This window comes from Schistocerca nitens, chromosome 8 (assembly GCF_023898315.1).
Source record: "Schistocerca nitens isolate TAMUIC-IGC-003100 chromosome 8, iqSchNite1.1, whole genome shotgun sequence".
In the NCBI taxonomy this organism is placed as follows: Eukaryota; Metazoa; Arthropoda; class Insecta; order Orthoptera; family Acrididae; genus Schistocerca; species Schistocerca nitens.
Window position 1 is genome coordinate 598787186 of NC_064621.1, and position 19979 is coordinate 598807164.

A 19979-nucleotide genomic window follows, 5' to 3' on the forward strand; every position below is an offset into this window, starting at 1 on the left:
ATTCAAATATCTGTTCAGTGCAGTGCCATGATACATCTATGGGCTCAAAAGGAATACTGTTTTTTACGGACATAGCCACTACCCCACCCCACAAGGAACTCCTTGAAAAACAGCCAGCTAATCTGTATCCTGGTAAATGAGGTCTCTGAATTGTAAAATTATTTAAGTGGTGCTCTGATATATTAATGATTTCAGAGTCAACATCTATAAGCAGTACACTAACTTTATCTCTAATAACTCTTATTGTTATAACCTTTAATCACTAATAAAGACTGATGACCATAGCTGTTAAGTCCCATAGTGCTCAGAGCCTCAGTCACTAATAAATTGCGTGGATATACAAAAGTAGAAACAATAGCGGGTTACATGCTATTAACTCCGTATCTGTCATTCGACTGCCGTGCCGTGACATGCGGCCGGCGCCGTTCATAGCCAGTTGGCGCTCCCGCGTTCGGTCGAGCTGTGGAGCGCCTCTATCGTCGTGTTCGCATACTGACGTAGCGGCACTTTTAAATCTCGTGGCACTGTCACAACACTTTCCCCCCCTTGAAAAAAAAAACTCACGTCCTTGGAGACACGGACAGTGCGGAGACATCCATGGCCTCTTGGGAGGCCCCGAGAAGATCCCGCGGAGAAACACGAGAGTATGGTCGAAAATGTCCAGCAGCAGCGACAGGACTGGCTTCTCGGGCTGGTGGAGGCGAAAGAAGGGGTGGTGGCACCGGCGTGGCCACCACTCGTGGGTGCATCTGGTCGTAATGGCGAACAACCATGCCGTCGTCCGTACGTATTTCACAAAGCCGGCGGCCGCGAAGAGCCTGGACCACCCCTGGAATCCATTTAGGGCGAGATCCATACCCTCGTGCCCACACGTCGGCACCCACCGAGTATTTTCCCACACTAGGGGACCCAGTACAAGGCCTGACAGGGTGAAGCAGGTGCAGTAGAGCGCACGGTTGGTGGCCATGCAAGAGTTCAGCAGGGCTGCGATCACCCAGAGGCGTGAAGCGATAAGAACTCAGAAACTGCAACAGAGCATCATCTGTGGAAAAATCACTAATGAATTGTTTCATCTGGCTTTTGAAAGTGCGGACAAGGCGCTCGACCTCCCCATTCGATTGCGGATGGAAGGGCGGTGCTGTAACATGATGAATCCCTTGTCCAGTACAAAAATAACGGAAGGCCTGCGAAGAGAACTGAGGGCCATTGTCCATGACAATCGTGGATGGAAGACCTTCTAGCGCAAAGATTTTGGACAAAGCCAGCGTCATCACCGCAGTGGTGGGCGACGAACATCGAACAACAAACGGAAACTTCGAGAAGGCGTCAATCAACAGTAGCCAATAAGTGCCGAGGAAGGGGCCGCAAAGTCAGCGTGCACCCGTTCCCACGGCTGCGCCGGATCAGGCCACGGAGAGGGCATTGTACGGGGTGCAGCCAGTTGTTGAGCACACTGACCACACGCAGCGACCATGTGGGCGATGTCCGAATCAATACCGGGCCAATAAACGTGCCTGCGGGCCAGGGACTTAGTCCGAGAAATCCCCCAATGGCCTTCATGCAATAGTTTGAGAACATCTTTGCGAAGAGAGGCTGGCACCACAACCCGTGGAGATGCGCCATCCGTGGCCAGAAGAACAACACCCTCACGAACAGACAGACGAAGGCGCAAGGCATGGTAGTTGCGAAGGTGATCCGATGCCCGGCCCTTGGTCCTGTCCGGCCAACCTCGTTGAACAAAACCGATCACCTGACGCAGGACCAGGTCCCGCGCAGTAGCAGACGTGACCTGCGAACCTGTAAGTGGAAAACCCTCGACCGCACTATGTTCTTCCTCATCAATGTGGAAACAGAGTAGTTCATCTCGATCAAAAACCGGGTCGGGGCCCATTGGCAAACGCGACAATGCATCAGCGTTGGCGTGCTGGGCCGTGGGGCGATAGTGAATCTCATAGTGAAAACGAGACAAGTATAAGGCCCAACGTTGCAGGCGGTGAGCTGCCTTATCTGGAAGCGACGCCGAGGGGCTGAACAGAGAGACCAGCGGCTTGTGGTCGGTGATGAGGTGATACTTAGAACCATACAAAAAAACGCTGAACTTTTTTAGAGCATAAATGATAGCGAGCGCCTCCTTTTCGATTTGAGAGTAACGCCATTGGGCATCGTTGAGGGTCTTGGATGTGTAGGCGATGGGTCGTTCCGACCCATCCTCATACCGATGGGCGAGAACAGCCCCTAGGCCATACTGTGACGCGTCAGTCGCCAGAACCAAGTGCTGACCCAGACGGAATGTGGCAAGACAAGGCGCCGACTGCAAATGAGCCTTCAGGCGGACAAAAGCCTGCTCACACTCGTCGGACCAACAGAAAGGAACGTTTTTGCGTAACAGCTGATGCAGAGGATGAGCCACAGCCGCCGCGGATGGAATGAATTTGTGATAATAAGCAATCTTGCCTAGAAACACCTGAAGTTCTTTGACCGTAGACGGCCGGGGTAGAGCGGTAATGGCCGCAACGTGCTGTCGTAGAGGACGTTTACCCTCACGGGACAAGTGGAAACCAAGATAAACAATGGAGGGTTGGAAGAACTGCGACTTGTCCAGATTGCACTTCAACCCAGCCGAATGCAGAACCCGAAACAGTGAACGCAAATTGCGAAGGTGCTCCTCAGTGGAGGCCCCCGTGACAACAATGTCATCCAGGTAGTTGATGCAGCCAGGAACGGAAGCCGTGAGCTGTTCCAAAAACCGCTGAAAAACGGCCGGCGCACTAGCGACGCCAAATGGTAACCGCTGGTACTGATACAACCCACAAGGAGTGTTGATGACGAGAAATTCCTTGGAAGACGCATCCAACGGCAACTGATGGTACGCCTCCGATAAGTCAAGTTTGGAAAAGAACTGACCCCCAGCGAGCTTGGTAAATAACTCCTCAGGATGGGGAAGAGGATAAGTGTCAATGAGGCTCTGAGCATTGACAGTGGCTTTAAAATCACTACACAATCACAGACTAACTTTTGGTTTAGAAACCACCACGATTGGCAATGCCCATTCGCTGGAGGTAACAGGAAGGAGAATCCCTGAAGCTGTTAACCTGTCTATCTCAGCCTTGACAGGTGCACACAACGCCATCGGAATAGGGCGTGCCCGGAAAAACTTAGGGCGAGCTGTAGGTTTAAGAGTAATGTGGGCTTCAAAATCCTTGGCACGACCCAGACCAGCAGAGAACACGGACGAGAATTCAGAACACAATCCATCCAGCTGTTGATACGGAATATCCTCAGAAATGAGGTGCACATCATCATCAGTGGAGAACCCGAACAACTGGAAAGCATCATAACCGAACAGGTTTTCCGTGCCCGCATGATCCACCACATAAAACGTGAGGGGCCTAACAACAGACTTGTAGGCAGTGGAAGCATCAAACTGGCCAACGATAGGAATTTTCTGCTTATTATAAGTTCGCAGATTTCGTGTAACGGGAGACAAGGGAGGGGAGCCCAACTCCAAATACGTGCGAGAATTAATGAGAGTTACTGCAGAGCCAGTGTCCACTTGCATGCCAATGTCTTTATCCAGAACACGAACAGTAACAAACAACTTATTTGTTTGAGAAAGCACACAGTTAACATCCATGTCCGATGCCTCGTCCTCGTCGACAGGAACTTTAGGGGACTGACACACAGAAGCAATGTGGCCTTTTTTCCTACATGAATTACACATGGCCCAACGTTTTGGACGCGCGGCCCTGTCATGCTGTACGAAACAACGTGGACAAGAAGGAAGTGCAGAACGAACCTGCTTCTGTGGTAGCTGTTTTCGCTGCGAGCGTGGTGGCCCAACGCGACGTTGTTGACGCGAGTGAACCGCCGCCACATCGTTGTTCCCCTGTGAAACAGGCAATTGTCCGCGTCGAAAGTGGTCTGTACAGTGCCTACATCACACCACGCGTCTATTTGCGCACCAGCAGCGTGAGACACTTCAAAAGATTGAGCAATTCTGAGAACTTCCGACAACGATGGGTTTGGCAGTTGTAAGGCACATTGCCGAACTTCTTTATCAGGAGCAAGCCGTAGAATAGCGTCCCGAACCATTGAATCAGCATAAGACTCATGATGAGTGTCCGTGACAAACTGACATTTCCTACTCAGACCGTGTAGTTCCGCCGCCCAAGCCCGGTAAGATTGATGGGGCTGTTTACGACATCGGTAGAATGCCACGTGGGCAGCAACGACGTGGGTGTTTTTTCGGTAATAGTTAGACAATAATTCACACATTTCTTGGAAGGACAGAGAGGCAAGTTCCCGCAGAGGGGCTAACTGGGATAGCAGCTGATAGATCCGTGGGGAAATCCAAGATAGAAATAACGACTTACACATAGGAGCGTCGACAATGCCGAAAGCCAAGAAGTGTTGCCGCAAACGCTTCTCATAATCCTCCCAGTCTTCAGCGGCCTCATCCTAAGGAGGGAACGGAGGTGGAGAAGAGGAAGACAGACGATGAGTAAGCGACGTCGACAACGCCTGAATAGCAGCCGTCAGCTGTGTTTGTTGTGCCTGAATAGCAGCCATCAGCTGTGTTTGTTGTTCAATGAGTGATTGCATAAGCTGTTCCATGTCTGCCCCGACACGAACACACAATTCCACAACGCAGGAAAAAAAATATCCGACCTCATCGCCAAAAAGTGTTATAACCTTTAATCACTAATAAATTGCGTGGATATACAAAAGTAGAAAGAATAGCGGTTTACATGCTATTAACTCCCTATCTGTCATTCGACTGCCGTGCCGTGACATGCGGCCAGCACCGTTCATAGCCAGGTGGCGCTCCCGCGTTCGGCCGAGCTGCGGAGCGCCTCTATCGCCGTGTTCGCATACTGACGTGGTTGTTGTTGTTGTTGTTGTTGTGGTCTTCAGTCCTGAGACTGGTTTGATGCAGCTCTCCATGCTACTCTATCCTGAGCAATCTTCTTCATCTCCCAGTACCTACTGCAACCTACATCCTTCTAAATCTGCTTACTGTATTGATCTCTTGGTCTCCCTCTACGATTTTTACCCTCCACGCTGCCCTCCAATGCTAAATTTGTGATCCCTTGATGCCTCAAAACATGTCCTACCAACTGATCCCTTCTTCTAATCAAGTTGTGCCACAAACTTCTCTTCTCCTGTATTCTATTCAATACCTCCTCATTAGTTACGTGATCTACCCACCTTATCTTCAGCATTCTTCTGTAGCACCACATTTCGAAAGCTTCTATTCTCTTCTTGTCCAAACTGGTTATCGTCCATGTTTCACTTCCATACATGGCTACACTCCATACAAATACTTTCAGAAATGACTTCCTGACACTTAAATCTATACTCGATGTTAACAAATTTCTCTTCTTCAGAAACGCTTTCCTTGCCATTGCCAATCTACATTTTATATCCTCTCTACTTCGACCGTCATCAGTTATTTTACTCCCTAAATAGCAAAACTCCTTTACTACTTTAAGTGTCTCATTTCCTAATCTAATCCCCTCAGCATCACCCGATTTAATTTGACTACATTCCATTATCCTCGTTTTGCTTTTGTTGATGTTCATCTTATATCCTCCTTTCAAGACACTGTCCATTCCGTTCAACTGCTCTTCCAAGTCCTTTGCTGTCTCTGACAGAATTACAATGTCATCGGCGAACCTCAAAGTTTTTACTTCTTCTCCATGAATTTTAATACCTACTCCGAATTTTTCTTTTGTTTCCTTTACTGCTTGCTCAATATACAGATTGAATAACATCGGGGAGAGGCTACAACCCTATCTCACTCCTTTCCCAACCACTGCTTCCCTTTCATGCCCCTCGACTCTTATAACTGCCATCTGGTTTCTGTACAAATTGTAAATAGCCTTTCGCTCCCTGTATTTTACCCCTGCCACCTTCAGAATTTGAAAGAGAGTATTCCAGTTAACGTTGTCAAAAGCTTTCTCTAAGTCTACAAATGCTAGAAACGTAGGTTTGCCTTTTCTTAATCTTTCTTCTAAGATAAGTCGTAAGGTTAGTATTGCCTCACGTGTTCCAACATTTCTACGGAATCCAAACTGATCTTCCCCGAGGTCCGCTTCTACCAGTTTTTCCATTCGTCTGTAAAGAATTCGTGTTAGTATTTTGCAGCTGTGACTTATTAAACTGATAGTTCGGTAATTTTCACATCTGTCAACACCTGCTTTCTTTGGGATTGGAATTATTATCTTCTTCTTGAAGTCTGTGGGTATTTCGCCTGTCTCATACATCTTGCTCACCAGATGGTACAGTTTTGTCATGACTGGCTCTCCCAAGGCCATCAGTAGTTCTAATGGAATGTTGTCTACTCCCGGGGCCTTGTTTCGACTCAGGTCTTTCAGTGCTCTGTCAAACTCTTCACGCAGTATCTTATCTCCCATTTCATCTTCATCTACATCCTCTTCCATTTCCATAATATTGTCCTCAAGTACATCGCCCTTGTATAAACCCTCTATATACTCCTTCCACCTTTCTGCCTTCCCTTCTTTGCTTAGAACTGGGTTGCCATCTGAGCTCTTGATATTCATACAAGTGGTTCTCTTCTCTCCAAAGGTCTCTTTAATTTTCCTGTAGGCAGTATCTATCTTACCCCTAGTGAGACAAGCCTCTACATCCTTACATTTGTCCTCTAGCCATCCCTGCTTAGCCATTTTGCACTTTCTGTCGATCTCATTTTTGAGACGTTTGTATTCCCTTTTGCCTGCTTCATTTACTGCATTTTTATATTTTCTCCTTTCATCAATTAAATTCAATATTTCTTCTGTTACCCAAGGATTTCTATTAGCCCTCGTCGTCTTACCTACTTGATCCTCTGCTGCCTTCACTACTTCATCCCTCAGAGCTACCCATTCTTCTTCTACTGTATTTCTTTCCCCCATTCCTGTCAATTGTTCCCTTATGCTCTCCCTGAAACTCTCTACAACCTCTGGTTCTTTCAGTTTATCCAGGTCCCATCTCCTTAAATTCCCACCTTTTTGCAGTTTCTTCAGTTTCAATCTGCAGTTCATAACCAATAGATTGTGGTCAGAATCCACATCTGCCCCTGGAAATGTCTTACAATTTAAAACCTGGTTCCTAAATCTCTGTCTTACCATTATATAATCTATCTGATACCTATTAGTATCTCCAGGATTCTTCCAGGTATACAACCTTCTTTTATGATTCTTGAACCAAGTGTTAGCTATGATTAAGTTATGCTCTGTGCAAAATTCTACAAGGTGGCTTCCTCTTTCATTTCTTCCCCCCAATCCATATTCACCTACTATGTTTCCTTCTCTCCCTTTTCCTACTGACGAATTCCAGTCACCCATGACTATTAAATTTTCGTCTCCCTTCACTACCTGAATAATTTCTTTTATCTCGTCATACATTTCATCAATTTCTTCATCATCTGCAGAGCTAGTTGGCATATAAACTTGTACTACTGTAGTAGGCATGGGCTTTGTGTCTATCTTGGCCACAATAATGCGTTCACTATGCTGTTTGTAGTAGCTAACCCGCACTCCTATTTTTTTATTCATTATTAAACCTACTCCTGCATTACCCCTATTTGATTTTGTATTTATAACCCTGTAATCACCTGACCAAAAGTCTTGTTCCTCCTGCCACCGAACTTCACTAATTCCCACTATATCTAACTTTAACCTATCCATTTCCCTTTTTAAATTTTCTAACCTACCTGCCCGATTAAGGGATCTGACATTCCACGCTCCGATCCGTAGAATGCCAGTTTTCTTCCTCCTGATAACGACGTCCTCTTGAGTAGTCCCCGCCCGGAGGTCCGAATGGGGGACTATTTTACGTCCGGCACTTTTAAATCTCGTGGCATTGTCGCAACACTTATATTTTGATGAAATATGCTAATTCCTTCCATGCTTGGAAACATGATGTCCTCTGAAGGGGAGCCCTTTACGCAGGTATACCTATCAGCTGACTTCAATCTAAAAGAGGTGCAGCTCTAACACCAACTATTACAGGAATTTTTCCATGAGTGATCCCACCACCACCCACTACACTGTCACCTATAAGCTTTGCCAGCCTAGTGAAACTCGATCTACTGACAGACCCAACTGGCACCACTGAAATATGTCTAATATTGTCTACATTATCCCTTTCTCCCCTCTGCCATCAGCGCCCTCTCCAGCCCCATATTAACACGCCTCACAGTCTCATTAAGATAAGGCCGATCTTGACGATGAAACAGTTGCACGGAATGCACATTTGTGCCACCAGTTTGAGTAGCTATCTTTACCAGGTCACCATCTACATCATATTCCCCGTCCCTATCGAGACTGTTCCCTGCTCCACCCACTACCACTACCGGATCCTCCTTCGTAAAATTCCTACGTGACTCCCCTATGCTGTTAATCACCTGAGCCAACCCTGCACTAGGCTTCACAATGCAGTTATACTAACCACTCCCCACTTATATTAACCCCACTTCTTGATATCTGCGTGAGTGAAACAATGTTCACAACAGCAGAACTGTGGCTTCAGCAGCCTTGTAGTTTCAGTCTCACATTCTACCAGAGATATGTCACTCTGCATCTCAACAACAAGGTCCTAATGCAATTCCAGAGTATAATGGTGCCATCCTATGTTCCTATGGAAACCTAGTAGTTTCTGCAACATTACTGTGAACCACCATGGTGCCACTACTCAGATTGCACTTGTTGTCAGGAGCACCCTCTGACAGGACCACAACAGAATCCGGCATACGAGTTAGCCCAGGGCTGATCCGAGTCAGTTCTGATGCAATGTGCGGAGTGTGAGACTAGTGTGTTATCGATTCAGCTTAGGTCTAATTTGTGGACCCTTTTTGGTACACGCGGAAATCTGACACGGCAGCACAGACTGGGCTTTGTTATGGAATATGGATTTGAATTTCCTTGCACTGTTCTTGAGTAAATTGCCTTTAGAAAAGTGGCAACAACTTTGGATCCATGACACGTACAAATCAAACAATAATTTCTGTGATATGGCGAGAGTGTTGGTTTTTCAACCGTGGAGGAACTACGATTATAGTCCAATTAAAATTACTTGATGGTTGACATATGTCACTTGATGCTACATTGTTGTCACGTCCAGTGCTGGCTACTGCTTGCTTACAAGTGACAAACATGGTGGATCACTTCAAAAATGCTGTTAATATGTAATGTGGAGAAATGTTGGAAGCAGGCATCGTGAGGTATGATGGAAATGTGAGATGCTCTATCCACAGCTGATTTTAAGTGATCAATGACTGAACTGCAGCAGAGACAAGTTTTCTAGCCCTGAATTTAAACTCATGTCCTAACCTATCCACAACCTCGTGAAGTGCAACATATCTGAGAAAACAGCAATCAAAGATCTGCCTCAGAACTAAAATCGTGATTGCTTTGTTCAATGTATTTAAGGCTAACCTCTATGAACAAACTCAAGACAGAAAAATTTCAGTTTCAGCAGTATAATCAAACTAATTTCTCACTGTCACTGGTTACCTGAAACCATCCTCAACTGGCTACACGGGCTGCCGCAGTACCTAGCAATGATCAATACTGGTTGGCACTTGCTTGCAGATTATAGATCACACAAGCAGATTTCAAACAAATATAGAATGATAGGAAGAAAAGAAGGAAAGTAAGATCAAATGAAAAAGTCAACATGATATTGCAAATGATGTGGCAAAGTATTAAAAATAAAAGAAATTACATTTAAGCAATTAATTGACTAAAAATAATAATCAAAGTCTTTTGAATAAATTTAGAAAAATAAAAATTTTCACTTTATGGTATGAGATTCGAACCAAGGACCTTCCACAGGTCAGATTAATACAAAAATTTGGCTTCACACAATATCGCATGAAGCTTATCTAATGTAAGTTGATATCTTTGTTTATAGTAACTACATATATAATGATGAATCACATGTTGTGCAGAAGAATCCAGTCGTTTGGTTAGTGCAGTGCATGAAATATGAAATAACAGAATTATGAAATAACTGACAAACTGTTGGCAACAGCAAACTGTTTGGGCATGACACTGAGCACTCTCACGGGAGGAAACCAGCTACAACAGCTGAAGTGTCAACTATCATATAATTTTAGTCAGATGATACTAATGCAGACAGGAGTTAACAAATGTTATATCACAGGCCGTGCATGTGTTAGTGAATGTAGCAGAACACATCCCCCACCACCCAAGCTAACAGCTTTTCACCATTTAATGAACAATATGAAGAGAGAGTTGTTTTTCTGCCAATGACTGCAGTTATATTTCTTGGTCTGTCAAATTTCTGCCTCAGGACATCCTTAACTGTATCATCTAATAAAAACTGGAGCTGCTAAAGAATCTGGTGGAACTAGAGTTCTCAACATTATTTTCTTTCTACTAGAACATTTTTCAATGAAGAAACATATCATTGCAGCCAGATTAACATTTTGGCAGCAGAAAAAGAGCTCCCAACAATCATAAGCAGATTGGGCCACTGACTTGTAGGGATTAAGTAGGAATTGCAACTTTAAATGTTTGCATGGGCAGAATTACAGACTCTTAATCAGGGACATTATAGTGCAACTTAGGCCCAACTGGGAAGTGAGGAATCCATATTGATGAAATCAGATCTGCCTCTGATGGAAGAAATGTGAGTAACTCAAGCCTATGAAAATGTTTATGCAGCCCAGTGTTTGTTTACAATGGTAGAGACACTGAAGCAGTCATCTCCCTGGCACTTATCACATGGGATATCACGCAACCTCTGTCACGGCCCTGACTATTCTATGGCCCCAACGATCTTATAAACAACTACATCTGTGGCAATGAGCCACAGTAGTGGCAATGTAGTGGCCCAGCCATAACCTTTGCCTCTTTTTTCACAAATGCAGCAAGTGCTCCACTGGCATGTGGCATGCAACAAGTGCAGCAAAATGGGGTAGTTGCAGGAGGAATGTTGTTGCAGTTCCTATACAAATATGCCCCAATCTGAAGAAGTGTATCAAGTGACTGATAAATCCACAGACAAGTGACTGATAAATCTACAGAAGTGCAGACCTCTCAAAATGCATCCCAGAAAATATACTTAGATGCATTCATAGGCAAGCAGCCAGTGTAGTTACTCCTGGACACTAATTCTTCTGTGTTGTTGCTAAACCGATCTACTAACTTACCTTGAGGGTCACCACTTTGAAAGCAACTGAGACAAATATGTGGGCCTGTGGACGCCATAATGTGCCTTTGCTAGGAAGGTTTTCAGTTCAATTCACAACTATGTCACTCGTACAGTAAGTTTTCTGCTGGTAGCTTAGTCCAAAATGGACTATGTTTTCGGAGAACATTATTTTACACTTTTGGATTTACGATTCATGAAAAAACAAAAAGTCTCAAATACATCCTGCACAAGTGTTCTTTCATGCAACCATCCTTGACACATTTGAGGCTCAAACCTTTGGCTAACAGCACTGTATCAATAAAGGTCTATTTCGCTGCCATCACATATAAGGAAATGATGTATAAAAGGTGGTAACACAAGTAATTGCATGCTTGACAAGCATGCATGCACAAGTGTACTTTCCCAAGCATTCCTGCACTTGTGTATGATACATTTGCATTACAGGGACAAACTAACTGAAGGCCGTAGCCCAGCAGAGTGGCTTCATAGCCACCCATCGACATGTTGTAACAGTTGCCAATGCATTTCATTGCCTTCTGGGTGGGCACTCTGGTGTGGGCTCATGAACTCAGACACTACCCAACCTGGATCTGTGTAACAATCTCCCCCTACCGTAGGTCTGTGATGTAACCTGTGGTCTCCTCATATGGACTTCTGTGATGCCACATGAAATCAACTTTGATTACTCCCTCCTGATCAGCAGTAACCTGTTTGTCCATGCCCGGTGGACTCACCAATCCTGTAGTGACTCAAACAAATTCCATTGGGCCTCATTCTGAGACTGTCTTTCGTAGTGATGCCCATGGGTATCAGTCCACTGCCTTTCCCAATGATGGCTCTTCGGGACAAAACACCACCAACGTTCTTCTCCCCCAGCAGTGACTGCTGAGGGGGGAGGGGATGGGGTAGTAGTGGCATAAGATTACTATGGGAACTGAATATTTGGCACAATATTACTGTTGTCTGCTAGATGCCACTACTACTCAGATGCCACTGATGTGACAATGCTAGATCCACCATGTAAGTTAGCCTAAGGCCTGTTGGACATGGAAAACCCTCCAGAGATTGCTTTCCGACACAGAGGAAAGTTCGTGGGTGAAAGAAGAGTAAAAATAAAGGCTCAGTTGTCAACACTCAATAATTTCTGAGGAAATGATGAAGTTTCAACACTAATTTAACAGTCTATTAGGCAACATCAGAGTAAATTGCTTGGTAACACAGCAGATAAGAGCACAGGTTTGTGTTTTACACCCCAGGTTCAAAATCCAATCTTAGTTTTTTTTATCTTCTGTTGCTGCAGATGTACGTGACATCAATACTTTTTGTGAAATCATAAAATGCAATGGAATTATTGACAAAACTAAATTTTTCAAATCTAACTAAAAACAGACTTTATGATCAGAAAATGTCTATCATCTTGTATCACTGAACAGTAACTGAAAAGCATATGAATTCTAATATTTCAAGTTTTGTCCACATTTCTGTTTTACACTTCACGAGAACCAGAGCCTTCAACCCTCATGATGACATCTATTTAAAAACATTCAAAGCATACAAATCTGGAGCACCAGAAACAACAAGTGAAATCACATATGCAACAGTCATATTTATTAATGTGAATATCATTACAAAAAGCAACCTCATTAACAGTGCTAAATATTTAACAATCTGGAGTTAATTTCATGGTAAACCACTATGCATTACTTGTTATTCCCCTCTGCAGTGTGAGTGATGAGAACATGTCACTTCTGTCATCAGCAAATGTAATTCTTCATCTGTCAGTAAACTCATACATCTCAGCATTGTCAAGAGTGGCATACATTTTAGCAAAATTACTTTTAATGAACATCTCAATATTCTGATTTCATTGACAAACAACACATTGTGTAAGGAAATGGAAATAATAGAATTTTTATGTTCTTGATTTCAAATCACTGTTAATTAATACAAAGTTGTGTAAGATTTTTTATGAGAAAATCTATTTTCTTGTGTCAATAATTCCTTTGTATTTCATGATGTCACAGAAAATATGGATATCAAGTACTCCCACTACAAAAAAATAAACAAAAAACCATAAAACTGGATTTGAAAATGGGTCACAAAAATTAGAACCTGTACTCATAGCCATCACACTACCAACACATTAACATCCATCATCCACAAGGAGACAGATAAAGTGGCGTCAAAATTTTAGCCATTATTTTCTGAGAAATTAGTGAGTATTGGCACCTAAGCCAAAAAAGGAGCCTTAATTTTATCCCTTCTTTCACCCTGTGAAGTTTCGTCTGTGTCAGTGAGCGATTTATGTTATGATGAGATCTGTAGCGCGCATGTAAGCGTGCTACTGGTTCAGTTTAGAGGCTAATGCTGTGAGCTCTGGACTGAACTTTGCTTTAGAATGTGAGCTTAAGGCAGCTTGCACTGTTTTCCAGGAGCATCCTGGATTTAGCTCTTGTTGTAAATAAATGAGGGCGAAACACTACTATCTCATGTGTAGCTCACCTTTACAAAACATGGGGTGTAATCCGTCAAGCCATTGTAGTTGTCTGGGTGTTGGTGATCTCTGTGGCCAACCGTGTAATACGTCAAGCCATTGTAGTTGTCTGGGTGTTGGTGATCTCTGTGGCCAACCTATATCATTTAGAGATTTGTATTTGTGTAATTCCATGTCATGCCCATGAAACAGCTAAGGTCGTATACGGTCTACTCAGGAAGAACTACACTTTTCTAGGTAAGCCATATACAACTGAAGTGTAGTCAAGTCCTACAGATATTGCCTGCTAGCCTGCTGCTGACCGTTATGCCTGAACACTAAGCAGCCTTCCATCCCATCGGTGCCCTTCACCCTTGTCATTTGAAAGTTCCCCCCCCCCCCCCCCCCCAATCCATCCATCCCAATCATGCAGGTGGTTAAGCCAAGATCCCCATTCCCATGGGCATCCAATGTTCTACTACCACACAACACACACGTCACTGAAGCATGGCCAAAGCTTATGGTTATACAAGACTGGCTGTACTCACCAGCCTCAGCTCAGGAACACCAGGTTCATCACACACAGACCCAGCTAATGTTCACCAGATGCCACAGACACCAAAAAAGACAGCTCCCTGAGGTGTTTGTCATTTGGAACAATGCAGGAGATATCAAACAGTGAGAGAGATAAGTCTAAAGAAATGTTTCCGTTCACTTATCAACGTGCTTGTGCTATCTTAGTTTGTTATCCAACTGGATGCTTAGTAATTTCACATTCAGTTTCATGTAGTGGTTGCCACTGATCTCTATTTCTGGTTTCTGGTTGGAATTGTGTACGTTTTTGTAAGATTAAGGTGTTTGCTGTGAAGCAGCTGTAAGTCTGTTCCGTTATTCTACAAGCTGTTGCATATGGAAGTGTTTGAACCCTTTATGAACATACTTCTATCATCTACAAACATAACTGTTTTTTCAAGAGTCCTCCAGTAGCCCTCCTGATACATATTTGATCAGTTTAAATGAATAACAGGCAAGCTTTTCTGCTAAATGCTCTTATAGAAGTGTAATTTCTTCGTGCCTGTTAAATATTCGGTATTTTACTTCAGGCAACAACAAGAAGAACAATGGAAGCAGCGGAGGTACTGGAAACTTCCTACAAGTAACCAATCAGCAGTCACAAACATCTCGTAATGTCACTCCTGTGTCAACACTGGTAAAGACATTGCAACAGCAGCAGCAACCCCAACAACCACTTCAAAAAGAACAGCAACAACAACAAGCAGCAAAGCAACCAAAATCTAGTGCAAGCACTGATGAAAACACCAAGCATGTATCAACACATTCTGATCCAAAGAAAGAGAACTCATGTGAAGCAGCAAATGTTCAAAACAGACAACAAACATCTAATCATCAACAACAACTTCAACTTCAACAGCAGCAAATGCAACAGAAGCAACAGCAGCAGCAAATGCAACAGAAGCAGCAGCAGCAAATGCACCAGCAACAACACCAGCAACAGCAGCAGAAACAGTGCCAGCAGGTAATAAGAAACAGCAGTAACTAGATCTAAATAATTTAATTAATATTGTGTCAGCAAACATTCTCTCTCCTCGATCAATTTAAATTCTAAAGCTGTTTGAGAAAAGATAACTATTCAGAATATAAGAGAGGTTTTAAACAACAGACAGGCACAGGAACAACACTATAAACAGCATTGTTCACTTTTCACATATGGCTTCATATTCAGAAAACACAAATATGGCACAGAGATTCACAGACATGGCCACAGTCTATCAGAATTGTAGAGTGAAATACACGGTGTACATAAAGTCCGGGAACACTTTCAATTATTTATAGTACAAGAACTAAACATTGTACAGACGTCATACATATTGCATTTTGAAGAGAAAGTCTGAAAATTTTTTTTACAAACATTCGATGTGCGAACCATGAGTGACCCGGCAGACGTCAATACGGTAATCGAATTCTTGCCATACCCGTCCCAGCATGACATCACCGACTGTGGCAGTCACTTCTCATATTCTCTCCCGGAGCTCTGCAACATCACGTGGTAGAGGCGGTACATACACCAGATGAGTCCCCTTAGAAAAAGAGTGACATCTGGTGACCAGGGAGGCCATTTAGTGAAACAGCCGATCCATCGATGTGGCAGCTCCGTGTTCAGGTACCCACAAACTTCATGTTGGAAATGGGGTGGAGCCCCATCCTGCTGAAAGATGAACGGAGAGTCCGATTGCATTTGACGCATCAGCCATAGCTGCAACACGTTCAAGTAGGAATATCCAGTGACAGTGCTCTCGGCGAAGAAGAATGGCCCGTACAGTTTTCGACGTGACAAGGCCACAAAACCTTTACCTTTGGGGAATCACGCTCAAATTCAATGCATTCGTGTGGGTACTTTGTACCTCAGATTCAACAATTATGCCTGTTCACTTTCCCATTAGTGTGAAAAGTGGCTTCATCACTAAAAATTAGGTGATCAACAACGCTATCCCATCCTCATTCAATTGTTGCAACTGCAAACAAAACTCAAAATGCTTGTCTTTGTCGTTGTCATTGAGCTTCTGCACTAATTCCAGTTTGAATGGTTTCATAGACAGCTTCTGTCACAGGACTTTCTACACTGTCATTCAAGCCATTTTGAGTTCACAGGATGCATAACACAAAGATTGCTTTGGACTCCTCATGAATGTCTCTCATACGTGCTCCACATTCACTTTACTCACACTGGGACGTCCTCTTCTCTTTTCCGAGCACAAGCAACCCGTCGCAACAAATTTGTAGTGCCAGTGGTAAATGTCCTTCCTTGTTGGTGGCTTCTTACCATACTTGGTTCTAAATATCCATTGAACAGCCATAGCACACTTGTTTTTGTCTAACCCCAACACACAGAAAGCTCACTCTGCACCTGAACTCACCATGTTTGCAACTACTGCTGACTGTTGGCAAATTACCAAACTATGCTGTGCCGGTATACATGAAAAAAAAAACTTTCAGGTTTTCTTTTCAAAATGACATATGTAGGATATCTGTACAATGTTTGGTTCTTGTGCAATAAATAATTGAAAGTGTTCCCGGACTTTGTGTACACCCTGTAGTAAGTTTCAAAATATGAGATACTATCTTCATCACCTGCTATATAAACTTATTTTTTAAATTTATTCATTCACACATTGTGTTCTATAAATACCATCAGAGTAGGAGGAGAGGAGGAGGAGATTAGTGTTTAACGTCCCGTCGACAACGAGGTCATTAGAGACGGAGCGCAAGCTCGGGTGAGGAAAGGATGGGGAAGGAAATCGGCCGTGCCCTTTCACAGGAACCATCCTGGCATTTGCCTGAAGCGATTTAGGGAAATCACGGAAAACCTAAATCAGGATGGCCGGAGACGGGATTGAACCGTCGTCCTCCCGAATGCGAGTCCAGTGTGCTAACCACTGCGCCACCTCGCTCGGTACCATCAGAGTACCTTCAGGTAGATGGAACATGACAATTTGTATATTAGCAGGCAGCAAGAGCCACCGCAGACTACTTCTGTAAAGTATCCAAACTATGTACGGTTGTTTTCCCGTAACACCACCTGTATTCCACCCAGGATTTTCAAGTATCATATTAAACTCAACCCTTTAAAGATCTGACACAGATCTAAGGCTCTAAGGTGTCTAAATTAAAATATTATATTTGTTCTGGCAGATAAATAAAAGGGGATATCCTTTGCAAAGACAAGTATACTTAACATGGGAGAAAAAGTAGGTCTAAACTAGGCAAAAATACAGTCACAGTGCTGAGATGTATATAAAACTAATCAGGTTACTAAACAGTTAAATTACAGCTTATATACTGTTCAATGAACAGAACATGATTTCCATTTTGTCTGTATTCAATCTCACTTTAGCATTCTAAAACTTATATATATATGTGTGGATGGATATGTGTGTGTGTGCGAGTGTATACCCGTCCTTTTTTCCCCCTAAGGTAAGTCTTTCCGCTCCCGGGATTGGAATGACTCCTTACCCTCTCCCTTAAAACCCACATCCTTTCGTCTTTCATCTTTGTTTTTATATATATATATATATATATATATATATATAGAGGGAAACATTCCACGTAGGAAAAATATATCCAAAAACGTGACTTACCGAACGAAAGCGCTGGCAGGTCGACAGACACACAAACAAACACAAACACACACACAAAATTCAAGCTTTCGCAACAAACTGTTGCCTCATCAGGAAAGAGGGGATGGATATGTGTGTGTGTGCGAGTGTATACCTGTCCTTTTTTCCCCCTAAGGTAAGTCTTTCCACTCCCGGGATTGGAATGACTCCTTATCCTCTCCCTTAAAACCCACATCCTTTCGTCTTTCCCTCTCCTTCCCCTCTTTCCTGATGAGGCAACAGTTTGTTGCGAAAGCTTGAATTTTGTGTGTGTGTTTGTGTTTGTTTGTGTGTCTATCGACCTGCCAGTGCTTTCGTTCGGTAAGTCACATCATCTTTGTTTTTAGATATATTTTTCCCACGTGGAATGTTTCCCTCTCTCTCTCTCTCTCTCTCTCTATATATATATATATATATATATATATATATATATATATATATATATATATATATATAAAGAGAGAGAGAGAGAGAGAGAGAGAGAGAGAGAGAGAGAGGGAAACATTCCACGTGGGATATATAGTTGAAAGTATTCCTTATATTTTATAGTTCATTGCACCCAAAATCAGAAATACATTGCAGGAATAATTTCTAAAAGTAATCAAATAATCGATTAGTTAACTGAAAACTTATGAAAACACCTATATGCATCATAAAAAATAAGAAGTCCATTTGGCTGAAAGCTCACATGTTTAGCAGTATTTTTGCTGTGCCTGTATGCAATTGAACGCCTCCTCTATGTGGTGAGTAGCAATCTATTCTTTTCAGGAAAAATACACCACCATGATGTAAACATACTGACAGCATGCACAGTAAATTTATGATACAGGGAAGTAAGAACAGTCTGCTACTTACAGCTAATAGTAATAGAGGTAAAGGTATAGTTTAGGAGCAATACAATGAAGGCAGTACACCACAAACAAAATTTTGGCAGCTTTTAAGAGTTCAAATAAGACTGTCTTAAACCACAACACTGAACCAAAGAATCATTTGTGTCTCTATAGTATTTCCTACCAGGATCTTTGAATCAAATTTTCCATTCCTTTGGTACTAAGTTCAGAAGAACCTTGATGGAAAGATCCTAATAAGCCAATATACTAACTGACCACATGCCACATATGTGGTACATGCAAGTCAAGCAAGCTACAGAAGAATGGTTTTCTGGCACACCACAAAGAAGTTGTTTAGTGTTCAGTATAGCAAGTAATCTTCTTACTGGAATATAATGCTTGCTAGTGCTAAGCTGTGAATGCTGTCCCATAATCCGAAATTCAAAGCAGTACTAAACCACACTGCTCCAAAGTGAGGAAAGAAGATTACCATTCTTAGATCTGTGGATTCAACTTAAATCAGGCAGTTCTGTTCATAAAAGACAACAAATGCAGAACCATACCTCATTGGGGAAGTTTTCATAATTTTACCCAGAAGAGAGTAATGCTGAATACTCCAATATAGAGAATGGAAACCATTTTCAATACAGTCCTGAAATTGATTACCTGGTGACTGTGTTTAGAAAAATAGCTACCTTCCAAAAATGAGGATTTAAGACCACTCCGCATGTATATACTGAACATCATTGAGTACAATCAGCAGGCTCTTAGGCTGGTAGGACACTGACTTGGAGAATGAAAGAGATGCTGATCCATATTGATGATCTCTGTTGCTTCATCATGGACTCCAGTCATAAGCTGGTTAAGTAATTGTCAATATTAATGAAATTCTCCAACAGCTGTGTAACTAAGGTGTTATTTTATTTTGATGACAACCAGCTTTGGCATTCCACTATGTCATCTTCTGGCACCATATGCATATCTCAAAATAAACGAAATGCCATACAATGCCACTTATCCCCGGGCTTCGCAAATTCACAAGTGCTTCACTTGAAGTCTTGACAGCAACCCTATCAACTCTTCTAATGAGGCACTTGTGAAACAGTTTGAATTCACAAAACCCAGGGATATACAGCACTGTATGGCATTATCGTTATTTTGAGAGATGCATATGGGGTCTGAAGATGGCATAGGGGAATGCTAAAACTGGTTGTCATCAAAATTAAATAAAATAACATCTTAATTACACGGCTGTTGGAGAATTTCATTAGTATTGGCAATTACATATTGATGATAGTGTCAGTGTAACAATTAGGTACA

At 42.8% G+C, this 19979-nt stretch overlaps 1 protein-coding gene across 1 annotated transcript in view; it reads left to right on the top strand.

Annotated features, from left to right (window-relative positions):
• LOC126199303 (transient-receptor-potential-like protein) overlaps positions 1-19979 on the top strand; it is a 212081-nt gene that overhangs the window by 162821 nt on the left and 29281 nt on the right. The window contains exon 18 of the mRNA XM_049936138.1: positions 14758-15191. Coding sequence (XP_049792095.1) covers positions 14758-15191 — 434 coding nt within the window. The remainder of the gene's footprint in view (positions 1-14757; positions 15192-19979) is intronic.